The sequence below is a fragment of the Poecilia mexicana genome, unplaced genomic scaffold (assembly GCF_051168715.1).
Source record: "Poecilia mexicana isolate PSO_F unplaced genomic scaffold, ASM5116871v1 scaffold_2, whole genome shotgun sequence".
Lineage (NCBI taxonomy): Eukaryota > Metazoa > Chordata > Actinopteri > Cyprinodontiformes > Poeciliidae > Poecilia > Poecilia mexicana.
Genome location: NW_028263371.1, coordinates 34,210,389 through 34,227,795, shown reverse-complemented (window position 1 = coordinate 34,227,795; position 17,407 = coordinate 34,210,389). Strand labels below are relative to the sequence as shown.

At 37.6% G+C, this 17,407-nt stretch overlaps 1 protein-coding gene across 2 annotated transcripts in view; it reads left to right on the top strand.

Moving 5' to 3' along the window:
• Positions 1-11,844, top strand: part of hecw2b (HECT, C2 and WW domain containing E3 ubiquitin protein ligase 2b) — a 51,800-nt gene extending 39,956 nt beyond the window's left edge. For both annotated transcript variants that reach the window (XM_088015038.1, XM_088015037.1), the window contains 7 exons: positions 2,314-2,412; positions 2,574-2,703; positions 3,705-3,851; positions 3,950-4,064; positions 5,490-5,575; positions 5,919-6,031; positions 9,412-11,844. In XM_088015038.1, the coding sequence (XP_087871164.1) occupies positions 2,314-2,412; positions 2,574-2,703; positions 3,705-3,851; positions 3,950-4,064; positions 5,490-5,575; positions 5,919-6,031; positions 9,412-9,523 (802 nt within the window). In that variant the 3' untranslated portion in view covers positions 9,524-11,844. The remainder of the gene's footprint in view (positions 1-2,313; positions 2,413-2,573; positions 2,704-3,704; positions 3,852-3,949; positions 4,065-5,489; positions 5,576-5,918; positions 6,032-9,411) is intronic.
• Positions 11,845-17,407: the final 5,563 nt, after the last annotated feature.

The window sequence follows — 17,407 nt, the reverse complement described above, 5'->3', positions numbered from 1 at the left end:
TTGAATTGTGTTAAATGCATTGGAGAATTTAAAGAACATAATCCTCACAGTTCTCCCTGCTTACATGACAGTGGATTTATGATGGCATCTTCAACTCCAGAGAAATGAGCAGATTGCAGGGCAAGCATGCTTGCTTTCACAAGATGATCTGCAGCCTTGTTCTGATTCAGACTCTCCAGCTGCTACTTCACCTGACTTCCAGACATGGACTGTTCAAGATGGTGGTGCCATTCTAGAACTTGATTGGCCCAGTCTAGTCAAAGAACCTTTTCTTCCAACAGACTGGGCCAACTTGTAATAAAACTGCACAATTTATCACTTGGACCATAATTATTTGCACCGGGTAATTTAATGCCAACTTTGCATTAAAGTATCATAATTTACAAAATCATGCAAAGTTGGCACTTTTAATGGACTTTTAATGCAACATTTAGAGCAACTTTGCATTAAAAGTATCATTATTCACCAAATGATACTTCATGACAACTGTCAAACATTCATAAAGACTTCTTTACGTTCATGACAGGGTCATGTCAGTCTTATGCGCACCCCTTCAAATAAAGTGTTGCCCATTGTTTTATTACGAAGCTGAAGGCAACAGCAAAACACCAGCTCTTACGGCCAACTCTGTCTTCTTCCTCTATTTGCTCATCACCTCTTTTGATTTCTATGTCCTGATCGTTTTCAATGGGCTCCAATTCAAATTAAAAAGGCTTAACGTGTCTCATCACTGTTTTGGATGGAGGAGCCAGGCAGTTGGACCTTTACACGTCATTTACCCAGAATGCATTGTAGTGTGAAAGACATGGCGACATTTCTGTGAAAATATTTTAAAATTTATAAAAACTAAATAACCTACAGTATTATTACTGTATTGTTTTTACATGAAATATTTTCCAAATAAGGTCTATTTTTATATCTAGTAGTTCCATTTAATTGATTTCTAATTTCTTCTAGGCTTTTATAGTTAAATTGTTTTTTTTTTTTTCTGCATTCGTTTTGTTTGGGCACAGCATTGGTACTGGATTTAGTGTGGATGTGCAGATTAAACCTTTTATTATTATTTTTTTTAATTTTATCTTCAAAGAAGTTGGCAAATTTGTTGCATGCTGCATTGATTGCGTTCAGATGGTGCAATCATTCTGTCAACTGTTGCAAGTAAACCTCAAGTATTGTTAATGTTTTTGTTTATGATTTCTGCAAAGAATGTTTCACTTGAATGTTTTAGTGTTGAGTGATGGCTACGCTGCGACTGACTGGCGACCCATCCAGGGTGTACTCGGGTGTATCCCGCCTCTCGCCCAGGACGTTAGCTGGAGATAGGCACCAGCTAATGTTCCTATAACGTTCCTCTATACACCCTTGTTAAGGGTGTATAGAAAATTGATGGATGGATGATAGCTACGCAGTATTTCTTTGTAGATTTCATAATAAACGGGAAGTTCAGTTTTACACCATTTGCATTCGGCACCAAGACGTAGTTGTCTTGCAGATCTAACTGTGCATTTCTCCAATGAGACTTGTTCCTACCAGACACAACCTTCACTTTAATGGAGGCAATGAAATCAGTGATGCCTGAAATTTTAGAGAGGAAATTATCTACCAAGTCATCTACATCACTGCAAGTTACGGATGAGGATAAAGAATAGATTTGATTACATTTTTCTGCTGTGTTGTCTGTGAAAGTACGTTTTGTGATGGTAGCTGTTTTGCTAAGTGAGTCAGTATTAACTGTGCTTTCAAAGATGACATCAAAATGATGAGACAGTGATCATTTTGATCACAATGTCTCTCTCTGTAACATCAGTTAGAGACGATGGAAATATTCACACTGATAATTAGATCCAGTATGTGACCTCGATTGTGTGTTGCTTGGTTTCCAAACATTTTCTGGGCCCCCCCGCCCCACCTATGGATTACAAATAGGGAGAGTTAGACTCTTGCTGTCTTGTTGAACAATGTATGTGAGCAGGGGGAGGTGGGTGGGGCGATGCTGGGTGTGGACTTCCTGTTATACAACGCGTGTCTCTGGGTGGGAGGGGGGCGATTCTTAGAGACTCCCTATTATACTCTTCCATCCACTCAAACACTCACCCCACTCCACCCCCCTGAGTGCACACAGCGTTCATTGTTTTTTTTGTTTTTTTTTCATTCATCCATACCACTTCCTGCACCCCCCTACCCCCCTGAAATGACACGGAACCCCCCACAGTTTGGGAATCTCTGAATTAGACCAAGATTATTAAGAATATCTCACAGGTTTGTGTTCACTACAGTCATAAGGCCGACTATCCATTTGTTTGTGTACCTCAGGTTCCGTTTCAGTGGCCGCATTCTGGGTCTGGCTCTGATCCATCAGTATCTGCTGGATGCCTTCTTCACCAGACCCTTCTATAAAGGCCTTCTGCGCATGTATGTTTATCCAGAGTTAACCATGAATATAAGGAAAGCATTCACCAACATGCATTTTAATTGTTTACAGTTTTTTTTTAATTGTAAGGCTTACTCTCACTGAAAGACCCAAAAACTCACACGAGTGCAGTCATTCATTGTTTGCCTTTTCTATTCTCCAGTCCCTGCGATCTGAGTGACCTGGAATATCTGGATGAGGAGTTCCACCAGTCTCTCCAGTGGATGAAGGACAATGATATAGAAGACATGCTTGACCTCACCTTTACTGTCAATGAGGAAGTGTTTGGACAGGTCAGACTCTGAGATTGCCTACATATTTAGATGCTTACTGCTATCTTGTTAACAAGTGATAGACTAGAAAACAATGAAATAAAGTTTTTGGTCACAAATATAACTTTTTTTTTGGCTCAGATACACTTTATTTGACAGCAGTTAGACAGAAAAGTAGGTAATAAGAGAAGGGGAAGATATACGGCAAAGGTCATCAGGACTCGAAACTGTGACGTCCATGTAAGGATTGTGCTTTACGCCTGCGCCACCACAGCACCCCGTCATAAATATTTTTTTTCTGTGCAATGTGACTCCAAATTATTTACAGACTACAAATCACCCGTTTGTAGATTATTTACTAGATGTTCAAAAGAAAATGCAGCTTGGAAAGCGGAAGTACCTAGGCGCAATGCTACTTGTCAAACAGGATGGAGTTTGCAAAGCTGCCAATCCAAGACTGTCATTCATTTTCCTTGGCTATAAATGGTTTTACCCTCAAGACAAGAGATAAAACTGTAGCTTCTGGAGTCTTGCTGTTTCCACTGTGTGCATTAATGCATATTAAGGTATATTTAGTGTTTGAGCTAATAAAACAAATATATTGCTCCATAGTATAAGTCGCATTAGTCAAAAAAAATGGAAAAAAACAAACGAGACGCACTGGGGGTAAGTCACATTTAACCTTTCAGAGTGAAAATTAAATGAGAAAATTCAGTGAATATTCCTGTCTTAACTATACTACTGATGTTTCCAATTGGGGTTCAGTTTTCTGACTGAACGCTGGCTTTTCATCTTTAAAAAGCCTGACCTGAGAATTCTGGTTGAAAGCATTGGTCGATTGCTGATCTCCCAAAATTAAGGAAATGGGGGGCTGATTTATCAGTGCACCCTTTGTTCCCAAACCCAGCTCCACTAGCTTGTGGATTCTGCTTTTGAAAGTGGCTAAAGCATTATTACATCTGTCCGTCTGTCTTTCAGACTCAAACACAGATTTAGCATTGAGCTAGACATGGTTTTTGTAGATCACAGAACGGGAGCTGAAACCTGGTGGAGGGAACATCCCAGTCTCGGAGAAGAACAAGAAAGAGTACATCGAGCGGATGGTGAAGTGGAGGATAGAGCGAGGAGTCGTCCAGCAGACTGAAAGCCTAGTCAGAGGTTTTTATGAGGTGGGGTGTGTCGACCTTGTAAAAACAAAATGGTTTGTTCCAGACATTTCAATTTTACAGGACATTTTATTACCTTTACAACATATGTTTCTCTTCAGGTGGTAGATGCGAGATTGGTGTCTGTGTTTGATGCCAGGGAGCTGGAGCTGGTCATTGCTGGCACTGCTGAGATTGACTTATCAGACTGGAGGAGCAATACTGAATACAGAGGAGGTACACAGGGATCAATAAAGTAATCTCTGAAAGATTATGGATTTAGATTAATTTTTTTCCAGCTCTGGATCAAATAATGAAAAATTACAGTATGGAAATTTACAGATTTTATTTCCTATTCTTCATTCTCACCTTTATTCCTTGTGTCCTTCCTTTCTTGTATATTTTCTTACATGCCCATCATCACTATTTCTTCTTCTGTCTTGTTCTTCTGTCACTTCTTCATTTCTCCCTTAATTTTTTTCTGACTCCCTCATAAATTAAATGATTTTCTATTTTCCTCTTTTCATTCCTTAATTGTGTCAATGTCAAATTTATTTATATAGCACTTTAAAAACAGGTTTAAAATGGTGCCAAACCCTGTACGAAAAGTGATAAGTTGATAAAAAGAAAGAAAATAATATATACAAATGTATACAAAATATACATTTTGTATATTTTAACATTATACAAAATGTATAATGTTAAAATAATAAGAGTAATGATAATAATAAGTAAACAAAAAAAACATCACAACTGAATAACTAAAGTATCAGGCCTCAATTGAATGCCAAAGAATAAAAATGAGTTTTAAGAATCGATTTAAAATGATCCAGGCTGCGGGCAGATCTGGAAAGGAAGATTATTCCATAGAACAGGAGCAGCAATGGAGAAGACCCGATCTCCTTTTTTCTTAAGGGTAGTCTGAGGGACTTTCAGTAACAGCTGATTATTTGATCTTAAGGTTCTGGACACAGAATGAAGTTTCAAAAGATCTGAAAATAAGGAATGACTAACCTGTTTAAAACTTTATAAGTTGTTAAAAGAATCTTAAAATCTATTCAATATGAAACTGGCAGCCAGTGTAAGGAGGCCAGTAAGGGCCTTATTCGGTCACACTTCCAGGTGACTAAGAAGCCAAGCTGCTGCGTTCTGGATCACTTGAAGACGCTGTATCAGGGTTTCAACCATTACCTTTACATAAAAATTACAATTACTAAGATTCCTGACTGAAATCCGACAGAACGGAGCCGAAGAACCAAGTATCGTGTCTGGATTTTTAGTGTGAAGGTTTTGACCAAATAATATGATTTGAGTTTTGCTATGATTGAGATGAAGACAATTTAGTTCCATCCATAATCTAACTTCAGCTCTTCTTTGTCTTTTTTCACTCCTTCCTTGTGTGTTTCCTCTTTATCTCATCTCCTTCCTTTCTTTCAGCTCCATCTGTCAGTTTCTGCTTTTTTCTGGTTGCATATGTAATGCCATACATATGGAACCATATGTTCCAGTGTGTCTGCGTACACTGAACCATATTTGTAGTTTTGCATTTTAACTTGGCGAGCACAACTGGGAAGTCTTGGGTACTGAAAGGCATGGAACTTTGATATGACATATGTATACAGACCCAGACCATAATGACACAATGGTGTGTGTTGTTTTCAGGTTACCATGACAACCATATTGTTATCCGGTGGTTCTGGGCTGCAGTGGAGAGGTTCAACAATGAGCAGAGATTACGACTCTTGCAGGTAGGCTAGTTTGTACAAGGGAATGTAGCAGATGCCAAGCTAAATATCAGTATAGTACAATATTTATATAGATAATTTCATTCTTAAAGTAAAGAACATGTATTTTTAATGTTCATGGAGTGATGTATTTTGGGCATATAGTATAAGAAATATGCACCAACAGTTCTTTCCATTTTAAGATTCAGATTTTCTGATCATCTGAACTGTAATCCAAAATCATTGAGTAATGTGTAATGAATCTATAATGAGATTCACTCTTCAGACAACATAATAAAGAAACTTTAACTAAAATGTATTTGTTTTCCACACTAATTCTGGTCCCTCTTTGTCTCCATATATTGAGTTTGTGACAGGAACATCAAGCATTCCATACGAGGGCTTCGCTTCACTGCGTGGCAGTAATGGACCACGCAGGTTCTGTGTGGAAAAGTGGGGAAAGATCACCTCACTGCCCAGGTGCCTCATCTTGATGACATTTTAATCCAGTTTAATTAGGGCTGAGAAACTTTAGTCCTCAAATCTAAGACACATGATTCAGATAATTGAATCATCTCCTTTCCTGTCCACCAATTTTAGCAGGTGTTTGAAACACAAAAGTCACCTTGACAATTAGAGTTGCAATTCCTTAACGAGGTCCAATGGTTCTTTAAGAATAATTAATAACCAAAACCCAACCATAATTATATTGCTCCTCTTGGTCTGATAGGGACATCTACAAGGTTCACAGTAGGTCTGGACAATATGGGTTAAAAATTTATCAAAATATTAGCACTGTATATTGGTCGATATTGATAGTGTAAAACTTAAAAAAAACTTTATTAGTTTTAAATATCTGGAAATACTGCTAAATTGGTGGTGTGACATTTCTTGTTTTATCCACAGCTTTTGCTTTAGCTTTTAAGCAGTTTTGAATCACGGCGATGAAACCTTAAACTGCTGCTGTGCAAGTTACTCAACATGGTTGTTGCTTGGTAATCAAAGAGTGAGTGAATTAGAAATGCCACTCACCTAGTTTAGCTGCCCGTGATACGTTAAGTGGCTAAAGTCTTTCCTCTGCCTACATCCCCAGAATGAGGTGCGATACTATATTGGAGTTCAGTAAAATTACTGACAATTCCATCAGAAGTATGTATAGCTGACATGTCTGTCATAACATATATTGTCATTGATTTATTGTCCAAACCCATTTTACAGAAATTAAATGATACTAAATTAAAAATGAATGACTTGGTGGTTGAATTGAAAGAACAGGTTGAATACATTTCTGGTAATTAGTTTGAGTATATCTACACCAGCTTGGCTCTATGTATGGAGCCTTGCAGCGTGACATCATCTGCGCAAGATCCCACCCCCCCATCTCCCTGCTGGGGGTCAAAAAGCTGCTGGCTGACGATGACTATCATTAGTTTTAGCTGTTATCAACATAATGCACTAAATCTTAAATGTATACTTGATAAACAAAAAAAGGGATACAGTGTTTTAAATTAAAAATAAAATAGCAGGGGAAGGAAGTAGTTCAGTTATTATTACTTGACTTGGACAACCATAACATGTATATGTCATGTGGAATTATGTATGTCTTTATTCAGTTACAAAAAAAAAGATCTAAACACAAACTCTGTCAAATCAAATTCATATGAAAAAATGCTTTATTGATTCCAAAGGAAAATTAAATGTTGTTGTAACTTGTAATTTCAAGTTTTCAGAGTTCTTTGAAGACTTGGATCTTGAATACTATCTATCCACCTTTTACCCCCTTCAGACCAACTCACAGCCATTTACTGCACCCTAACAACCGAATAAGACTTTATTTATCACTGATATACCACTCCTATTTTATGTTCTAGAAACATAATGACAAACAAAAGTACTTATGTCTTAACACACAACATTAATGGTTAAGACTACTTTACATAATTTAGACTACACACCTTTACTTGGAGAAAAGGTGATCCCAGTAGATAAACTATGAATTCCTTATAGAAAACATGAGAACCTATTGATGAAAGCTGTTTGTAAAACCAGTTAATGAAAATTAAGTTCTAAATATTGTTAATGCTGGAAAAATAAAACATCCTCTCACTATAATGACATTGATATACTATTGGTAGTGTTGAAGAAGATTTTAGGTTATAATAAATTTAGGAAAAACCTCTGGCTCAATCTTCTTATGGATCCCAGGTTCTCCCGGCAGACCGCGTGTAGCCACACAGAAAACAACAATGAGTGTAGACGTCACAGAATTAGAGTTTAATCCAATAGAAGACAACACATGAAATTACAACAGAAACTGCAGAACAACAGAGACATACATTCATTTACCTGACACAAATGGAAAAGAAGGAAAGAAAGAAAGAAAAGCAAAGACGTCTTTGGAGAATTGCAAGAGCAAATCTAGTTTGTTCCTCACGTGTACAAATTTTTATAGTAAAGACGCATTCTTCTCTTTAATATATTCAAATAAGGCGTATCTTTTCTCATCCAACCAGGAGCTGTCTCTGACCCTCTCTAAAGTTAGAAACTCCTGCCGTGTTTATGGCCTCTCACAGATGAGTGTGAAAAGATAGAACTTCTCCTGTTTTGTTTCCCACACAGACAAAAGGCAGTTCAAACGATCCTAGCAAACCATCTGCTTTAACTACAGGTAACATAAAGGTAAATAGGCCAGAATAAGTTACTGATTTTAAAACTATAATTAGGCTATTTCAATCAAGACATGCTAAGTTTCAAAACTAGCACACTTTAAATTTATTGTCTTAACAGTAGAAAAGTACTTCATGGTATTTTTAAGAAATCTACAGGAGAGAGAATCTACAACAACTTTTGGATACTATTACCTCATAATTCATTACATTTAAAAGCTGGCTTGATATGAATATGTGTTGCCCCAAGGACACAACAGAGGCAGACGTATTGGGAATTGAATAGGCAAGCCACCGATTGTAGGACTAAATCCTACCACCATCGCCACCATCATTCCTAAATTACGTGCATTTTCCAGACACGTAGTGTGATTTTATAGTACAATCAAGTGACTATTACCTTCAGTTATTAAAATGCTTTGTCTCAAAAACAACTTAAAAAAAAGTTCATTAAAAAAATTTGACTTTGCAACGTCTGATTCCTTGCAATTAGCTTCTGTCTAAGAATTTCCCTCCTTTCCTGCAGTCTTCTTTCAGGACATCATCACATAACTACCGTTTACAACTGTCCTTAGGAGTGTTGCTGTTACCTGAGTGAAGTTGGTCCCTCCACCTTCTTCAAATCAGACAAAATGGGTGTCAATCAACTTGGCTATGTTTGTGCTGGTTTGTGCAGCAAAAATTTGTGTTTGTGTTGCTTTGGCTTTGAAGATGTTAATGAAAGTGTAAAGGTTAAAAGGTCAACCAGCCCCCCCACTTTTTTGAAATCAAACAAAATTGGTGTCAAACGTTTGTGCTACATTTGTGCTGGTTGACCTCTATAAACTACTATTAATCTTTATAAAGATAGCAGTACAAACGAAAATCTTTGCTGCACAAACGTAGCACAAACGTTTGACACCAATTTTGTCTGATTTGAAGAAGGTGGGGGGGCCAACTTCACTCAGGTGTTGCTGTTTGTATAAAAAGCTCTGCAGACTTGCAGTTCCAATATATGTTTGCTCATTACTGCTGCTGCTATTCTGTGTGAGGGAGGGGTGGTCTGTGTGGTGGGAGCTCAGCTGGGGAATGAAGTGTCAAGGTGGAGCTTTTGGTTAATAGGCAGCACTTTGTATGAGCAGGCATTTAGTCACCTCCTGCCAAACGTAATTTGTCTAGTTTCAATCTAGGTTTGTCTGTGTTTTTTTTCTGCAGAGCTCACACATGTTTCAATCGATTGGACCTGCCACCATACCAGTCCTTCTCTATGTTGTATGATAAGCTGCTGACTGCTGTGGAAGAGACCAGCACCTTTGGGCTAGAATGAGATGCTGTCTTTGTCTGGCCCAGTTTTCTACAGCACTTTTTAACCTGCTTTTGGTAAAGAGAAGAGGCCATGCTAGAAGAAAAGACATTGCCCTTTCGTCAGTCTTCAGCATCCCCAAAACTGTTTTTTACTCAAAGGGTGATTTAAAAGCCTTGATTGGCGAAAACCTAATGACCCGGTTTTAAAGCATTTAGTTAAAAAGCACCGTCTGGTAACGTTCAGTGATTGGTTGGTAGGCAACATCAAGTCCAAGACCTCAGTCAAAAACGAGAAAGACCAATTAGAATATACTTTACTACTCAGTCTGAAAATCACTTTGCCTCAGATATTTTAAATCAAGACTGAGCTTTTGAAATGACTCCACTGAAAAGGTAAATGCTTTATGTTGCACTCCTATATTTTGCACGCTTTCACTTGTAACACTAGAGAAATGAAGCCCTACACTGCCTTCAGGACTGACATCAGTGCTGCCAAGCCCTGACCATTCAGACACCTCTTTTTACACATTACAGAAGGGAAGTAAGTTTTTTGTTTCAAAAGCCAAGTTTTTTTTCTTTATATGGTTTGAATGACTTATCAAAATACAAGACTGCCCAGCAAAAGCAACTCCAAGTACAGCAACTATTTGGAGCTGCTCAATTTAGAAACTGCACGTGTAGATTTCGAAAGCATTTAGAGTTCTTTATGCTGTATCTCAAACATTTGTGGGAATTTCTAATTGAACCTAAAAGCTAACAGTTGATTTTGGATTCTAGTTAGGAGATTTTGTATTAAATTTCAGTATTTTCTATGATAATAGAGGATTTTCTTTCTCGGAAGGATCTGAATGTAACCAGCCTTAGCCTTCAAAATAATTAATTACCATATTATTGTGTTTAATTGTTTGAAGTGAACATTAGATGGAATTTGAAGTTTCTCATGTCATGATGTATAACCTCCTTTCCATTAGATTTAAAACTGTCTTAATACATCCTTCAGTGTGTTATACACACTATTAATCAACTGTAAAAAATTTGATCTTCAACAAAGCAAATGCTGGGATTGCCTTTGGAAGAAATGAGTTCATTGTGAATTATTTAACAGGAAAACAAGCTACAGTTAGAGACAGACATCAAAAGCATTGTTTAACTGATACATCAATGTATCAGTTAAACACCGTCTGGTACATGGTTGTCTATATTTTCAACCATGTAATTCGCTTAGAGCTACAGACAACAGCTGCAGTCTCTAAATCTCAGGATCATAAGATATTTTCAAAATTACATTGTTACTCATAAATGTGGAATAATTTTATTTTTGAAAAGTTTGATTTTCACTGAGATCAAAAGTAATAAGAAAATTTTATTGCTTTAGGAAATATTGTTTAATTTCATCCTGTCACAGCCATGTTGTGAGAAGAAGCAAAACATATTTAATTCCAACTTTATGAGCAAAAGTACACTTGAAGTTCATCATTCAATTTGTGGAGAAAATCATACACAAACTAAAATCTTTAAAGTGGATATGTCATTTGAAACCCTTCTTTTTCATATCCAAATACTTCTCTTATAAAGTAGACCTGCAACGCTTTGGTCTGAATTACTCATTGCTTTAAAAGGTGCTTCAGAACAGGGTATGTGGAGCTACAACTTGTTTTGCGGTTTGTTTTCTCGGGGGCCGGGGGTTTAATGTGTATTAGACATTTCATGCCCTGCTCCTTCTTCCAGGGCACTGTGTGTTCCACTCCACGCCATTCTGCCCTGTTTGTAGTTTTGATTCCAGCAATACAGTTATTTACCAATAGATAAACTTTTTATTCCCAAGTTTATTAAAGGTGTCAACAACAGAAGATTTGCCCATCCAGCCTTCCATGCTGGAGCCAGAGTCTGAACCGGAGCAGGATAATGGGGAAGACAAACCACCAGAGCCTTTCCTTCAGATGAATACATTGCAATGGTGTAATTCTCTATTTACACTTTCTCCATCCATACCAACTACCTACAATATGGAGCGTAATTTAACCATAATGTCCATGCATGTCATTAAAATTCTAATGCAACCAACAATATTGATAAGGTCAGCAAATGCTCGACATAATTAATGAGTTAGCTAACAGAATGTGTTCCCCAAGACAAATATGGCAAAAACAAAGCCACATTTTTTGAAATATATATATCAGGGTTTCCCCCAGTGTATTACAGGCCTGGTGGCCCGCCATCCTTTACTAGCGGCACTCCCAGGCTAAGCCTTTCTTGTTTGTTTTTAGGAAAATAATTTTGAAAGTTGTTTTTTTTTTTGGTGCTGCTGCTGACTTAATTTGGATTAAACAAAAGTGCAAATAATTGATATTCATTTTAATTGTATATTTTGATTTGTTGTTTTTAAGACTAGTTGTGGGTTTAAGTAGTGTTTCACTGGTGATGTTTTCCCATAACTTATAATTACCGAGTGATATTTTTACAATTCCTGTCAAGACACCATTATCAACACAAAAAATTAATGTCCAAAATAAGTTTATGTGTCATTTTAGCATTATTTAAAGCTTACCGCTTTGCTGTGTTCCTTTTTTCCATAGAGAGAAGGAACTGACCCTCAGATAGACTTTCAGAAAATCCATCTTTGGTGGTGGTTGCAGAAGCACTTGTCCCTCAGTGCTCTGCGCACTGAGGGACAAACTTTCCCCACTAATCCTCTGATGCAGTTTCCTTTTTCTGAGAAAAATACATTTTAATTAGACATGTTGAAGAGGCTCTGATGCCAGAGGGCAATCATATTTGACTACACGCTAGAACTGAACATTTTCACTTGTCTACTTGCAAACTTCAGCAAACTGATTAGTCAGAAGTCATGACCTTGTCACCACATTTGCAGTTCCACAGCACATGCAGATACATAATTTACAAGAAAATGTCATAGGCAATAAAGAAAAATATGAAGACCTATTTTTTGGGAATATAAAGATATCTATGCAGCACTGGGAGAGAATAAATTGAAATTTTTTTGCACCCAAAGTATTAAAAAAATTTACTTATGGTGCAAAATCCACTTTTTTAGCCCCTATGTCCCCTTTAAGACATCTGTCCAGGACTCCAGTAAAATATTAATAAAAAATTATTGATTTTGCAGATAATATGGGCATGTTAATTGGTAAAGGAGAAGAAATAGGGGATGGTCTTCTTTCTTAAGGTAAAGATAATCTTCATTCAGGTTTGCAGTTCTGCAACTGAAAGAAGCAAAGATGGAAATAAAGTAAACATCCCCTAACACGTCATCGTGGAGCTCTATGGGAAAGAGCCTGAGGATCCAGCAGTCATTGAATTCACCATGGTCCCATCCAAAGTTTATTCTTGGTCCACCATAAGGGGCAAAAGTAATGCTGTGAAACTGACCCTCATATCAATCTGGAGAGATTCTGTTAAACTGTAATAGCTTCTATTACAGCTAAAGATGGTTCTTCAACATTTTAGATTTATTTTTCTTTCTCATTGTCACTTAGTTGTTGAAAATGTATAAAATAAGTACTTTTTGTTCATGTGAGGATGTATTTATGCAGTGACGAATCTAAAAGCAGGGTTTGGTGCAGCACCAAGAGGTTATGATAAAACGGAATGGGGATCCCCAGGTGAAATCCATGTTTATATTCAAGTAAAATGGAGTTTATTTTTCCTATTTTTTTCCTGCAACAGCTCTTTAAGGTGCTGCCCCAGATGACCCTCTCCTTCTGCAGATGAATCTAGTTATTGTGCCAATCCAGCAAGTCTAATAAGCACCTATGTCTATAAGTAATTAAATCAGCTAATTCACATGCTGAAATGCGACACATTTCAGCATGTGAAATGTGTTGCTTGGTCCAACTGGCCAAATGTGACTGTCACAAACTGGGGACAGTGGAGTTGAAGCTTTGGGTGCAAAAGTGTTGCTTTCTTCAGTAGGTTCAATGTTGCCGGAGTAGAGTTGATGAGATGATGAATGAACCTGTTTGAGGTTACAGAAGACTTGACCCTGAGTTGGAGGACTTTCAAGACTCCTAGTTAGAATTGCTTTGTCAAAGTGCAGCAAAATATCAAATGGGGAAAAACTTCAAGAGCAAAGCTGTAAGGACCCTATCATGAAAGAAATTTAACTATAGTTGCTACAAAAGGTTATTCTACAAAGCACTAACACATGGTAGCTCGATACAATCCCATGCATCTTTTTTTTTTTATTTAGGAAGGAAAAGTTTAAGGGGTATGATTAGTTCTAATAGGGTTTGAGCAAAAAGGGCATTTGAAAGCCTTTCTTCTTGCTCTTTACCATTTTTGCACTCTCACTCCACTTTTATTTGTGGTTCTATTGGAGAATGTAAGCACCAATTACTCAGTTCCGTTGTTCCTCAGACTGGTGTTCTAGTCAGATCATCTTTATAAATTCAAGAACATTTTATGGAGCATCTACCAAGATTAGGTATACAAGATGTTTTTTCATTCCATTTTGCACTAAAAAAAGAAAGCATGCCTCTGTACACTGCTGCAGAATTCACTAGTACTACACAAGTCTGAAATGCACAGCACAGTACTTCCTGGACCTGGAAGTATCTATTGCTGATGTTATTTAGTAAGAGACAAATTGATATGAGGGTCCAAAATGACCTTTATATTTTCTGTTTTAAAACTAACTTAGGGTCTGATCTTGTAATAGATCCAAACTTGCTGGCACATACACCTGATCTACAGGTTCTACGAAGATTGTGTCTGCAAAATGACTATTTCGTATGCATGCCTTCATATCTATGCAGAACAATAGCATAGATCCACTGCATCAGAAAGTGGAAAATACTGGGCAGAGGTTTTGAAAATGTAATGATTTACCACCCACAATGTTATTTATTGAAACAAAAGCAGATTGGGGACCTGTTCTTCAATCAATCATTCAATCAAATTTTATTTGTATAGCACATTTCAGCAGCAAGGCATTTCAAAGTGCTTTACATCATTAAACACAAAAATACAGTCATCATTCTTGTGTCTATATTTAGCATGTTTGAAAGGGAGGTGCAACTGACCACAGAGCTTGTCTCTCTATTTACCAAGAGACAGACTTGGTAAATAATATTTCTTGAAGATTGTCCTCCCACATTGAGCACTGACATTGAGTCTTTGCCTAAGCCTTCTCTCTTATATGTTCCTAGATCACGTGTCCTATCCATTCAACACCTTTCAATAAAATACTTACATTTATATATTTGGTGTGAAATATAGATAAATGCCAACCAGAAATGCCAGTTTGGAGCTGCTGGATTACCTCATCCTGCATCAATTCCACTATGTGCAAACTGTTGAATAGAATGAATTGAGTTGGCTTAGGTAAATCAATACAGATGTCTACAGCTTTAATTCTGATTGATTTTTAAACGTTTTCCCTGTTGTGTTGTTACTTATTAATAATAATAATGCACTTCATTGAAATAAGCCTGTATTGTTGTGCTTATAACTCCATGGTTTTTAACTTCATATTACTTTTATGACCACTCTGCTCTCCTACACTCTCTATAATGCTACTCTCCATTACCATATGCAGAATCTTCATTTAAATAGGATGGTCTAGACCACTTTTGCACCTATAATCAATTGTGCACACAATCTTTGTAGATCACTTGCAACATATGCATATGCAATTTCCTTTGCAAAAGCAAGTTCATGCTCTTTATTTGGGATCTTTTATGTTCAGGCCCTAAGTGTCTTGTTTTTATCCTTGATGCAGATGGACCTCCATGAAACTACAGACAGTAGGTGGTGCCTCTGTTCTAATTGGTTGAGAAGTAAGATTAAGCAGTTAATAAATATTAGCATTTTAAATCAGTCATTCTTTTATTGTTCTCTTTGTTTACTCTTTGAAAGAATATAAATCAGTCATTGAAAACCAGTGGGGGACATTTATTTAACTATAAATGTCAGTTTTCATCAATGATCACATTAAGATGAATCTCCCTTACTGAATATACAATCTGTCTGATTAACCAGAATGTACCAAAGTTTGTAACTTATGCTGGCTCTTTCCACTTTCTGTATAGTGCATCATTCTTTATATAAAAATGTTGGTTAGTGTCTCTGTCTTACAATAAAATCATCTCTGTATGCACATTTGTTTATCTTTCAATGTATTTTGTTTGGTTATAAAACTTTGCATATTTATTTTAATTAATGAAAATGCTGATCAGCTGGATTCACCATCTTATTGGATGAATCAGGGCAGGTCATGCATGCTCAAACAAGGGCACAGACTCCAGTACAGACAAGTTGATGATGTAAAAGTCAATCAATTTTATTAAAAAAAATACACTGGTGTGCTAGCAAGATCCCAAGAATAGGTTTAGTAGATGATAGCTGTTTTTCTGTTCTGTATAGCAACTCCACAAACACACTTTAACTAACAGTCAGACTGACTGGGCACTGTTCGGAAAAATGAAGTAACTATTGTTAAGAAAATTAATTTAAAATATGCTAGTTTTAAAACTTAATATGTCTTCATTGAAATAGCCTAATTATAGTTTTAAAATTAATAACTTATTCTACCCTATTGACCTTTATTTTACCTGTAGTTACAGCAGATGGTTTGCTAATATCTTTTGAACTGTCAGGAGACAATCAGGAGAAGTTCCAGCTTTTGACACAGATCCATCAAAAGCCATAAAACAGCAGGAGTTCAGGAGAGTCTCTGCTTCCATTTTATTTAGACAAAAGGGGACAAATGACCTTAGATCGTAACTTGCAGGGAGTTTCTAACTTTTAAAGAGGGTCAGAGACAGCTTCTGGTTGGATGAGCAAAGATACGCCTTATTTGAATAAATTAAAGACAAGAATACGGCTTTACTATAAAACTTTCTACACGGGAGTAACAAATCAGATTTCCTCTCGCAATTCTCCAAAAACATCTTTACACGTCTTTGCTTTTCTTTCTTTCTTTCCTTCTTCTTGTCCATTTGTCTCAGGTAAATGAAGGGTTAGGGTAGGGTTAGATAGACCGAACACAGGGTCTAATGGCCCCCCTCCAACCCCCTTCCCATCCCCCAAGCTCTGCCTTACCAGGGGCACGACCTTCCAGGGCCCGCATGCTGTTGGGTTTGGTCCGAGGAGGGGTGCTTAAGTGTGGGTGCACAGGTGACTGTGGAGAGCCTGGCTCTTTGGAGCCCCATGCCTGGTTCTCGGGCCTGGAACTCAAGGCTGTGGCTCCAATCTGATGATCGTTGAGGGTCTCATCAAGAGAGCCTGGAGGAAAAAGGAAACACTGGCAATAGTTTTCATAGATTTAGCCAGGGCCTTTGACTCTGTTTCACACAGGCACATCACGGAAGTGCTCAAGATGAGAGGAGTGGATGAGGATTAGCCAGTCAGAATTCATACTGGCTCTGCAACTCAGATCGAACACGGTGAACACTCTCACCACTATGAACAGAGGCACAAACCACAACGGTAGTTGTCGGTTATGCCACAAGGGATGGGAAGGACTACCACATGTGGTTAGCTCCTGTGAAGTCCTACGCAAACCCAGAATGGCTAACCATAACATGATCTGTAACCTTCTGGCCACGGAGGCCACCAAACTGGGATGTGAAGCAAGAGAAAAGAATCACTGATGAAACACTGGGCACGGCTGTCCCAGACCTCATCATGATCAAAGGCCACGTTGGCCTGATTGTGGATGTGGCTATCTGCTTTGAGCTGAGAGCAGGTACTCTCAGAAGGAGAGCAGAAAGGAAAGTCGAAAAATACGGAAAATTCAGCTCAGTCGTAGCTGAAACCTTCAACCTGACCCAGGTACATGTGTTTGGCTTCCCAAAAGGAGCCAGAGGTAAATGGCACAAGAACTCTGAGGTCTTGCTGATGTTAGGCTTATCCAAAAGCCAAAGCAGAAGATTTGCAAGAGACC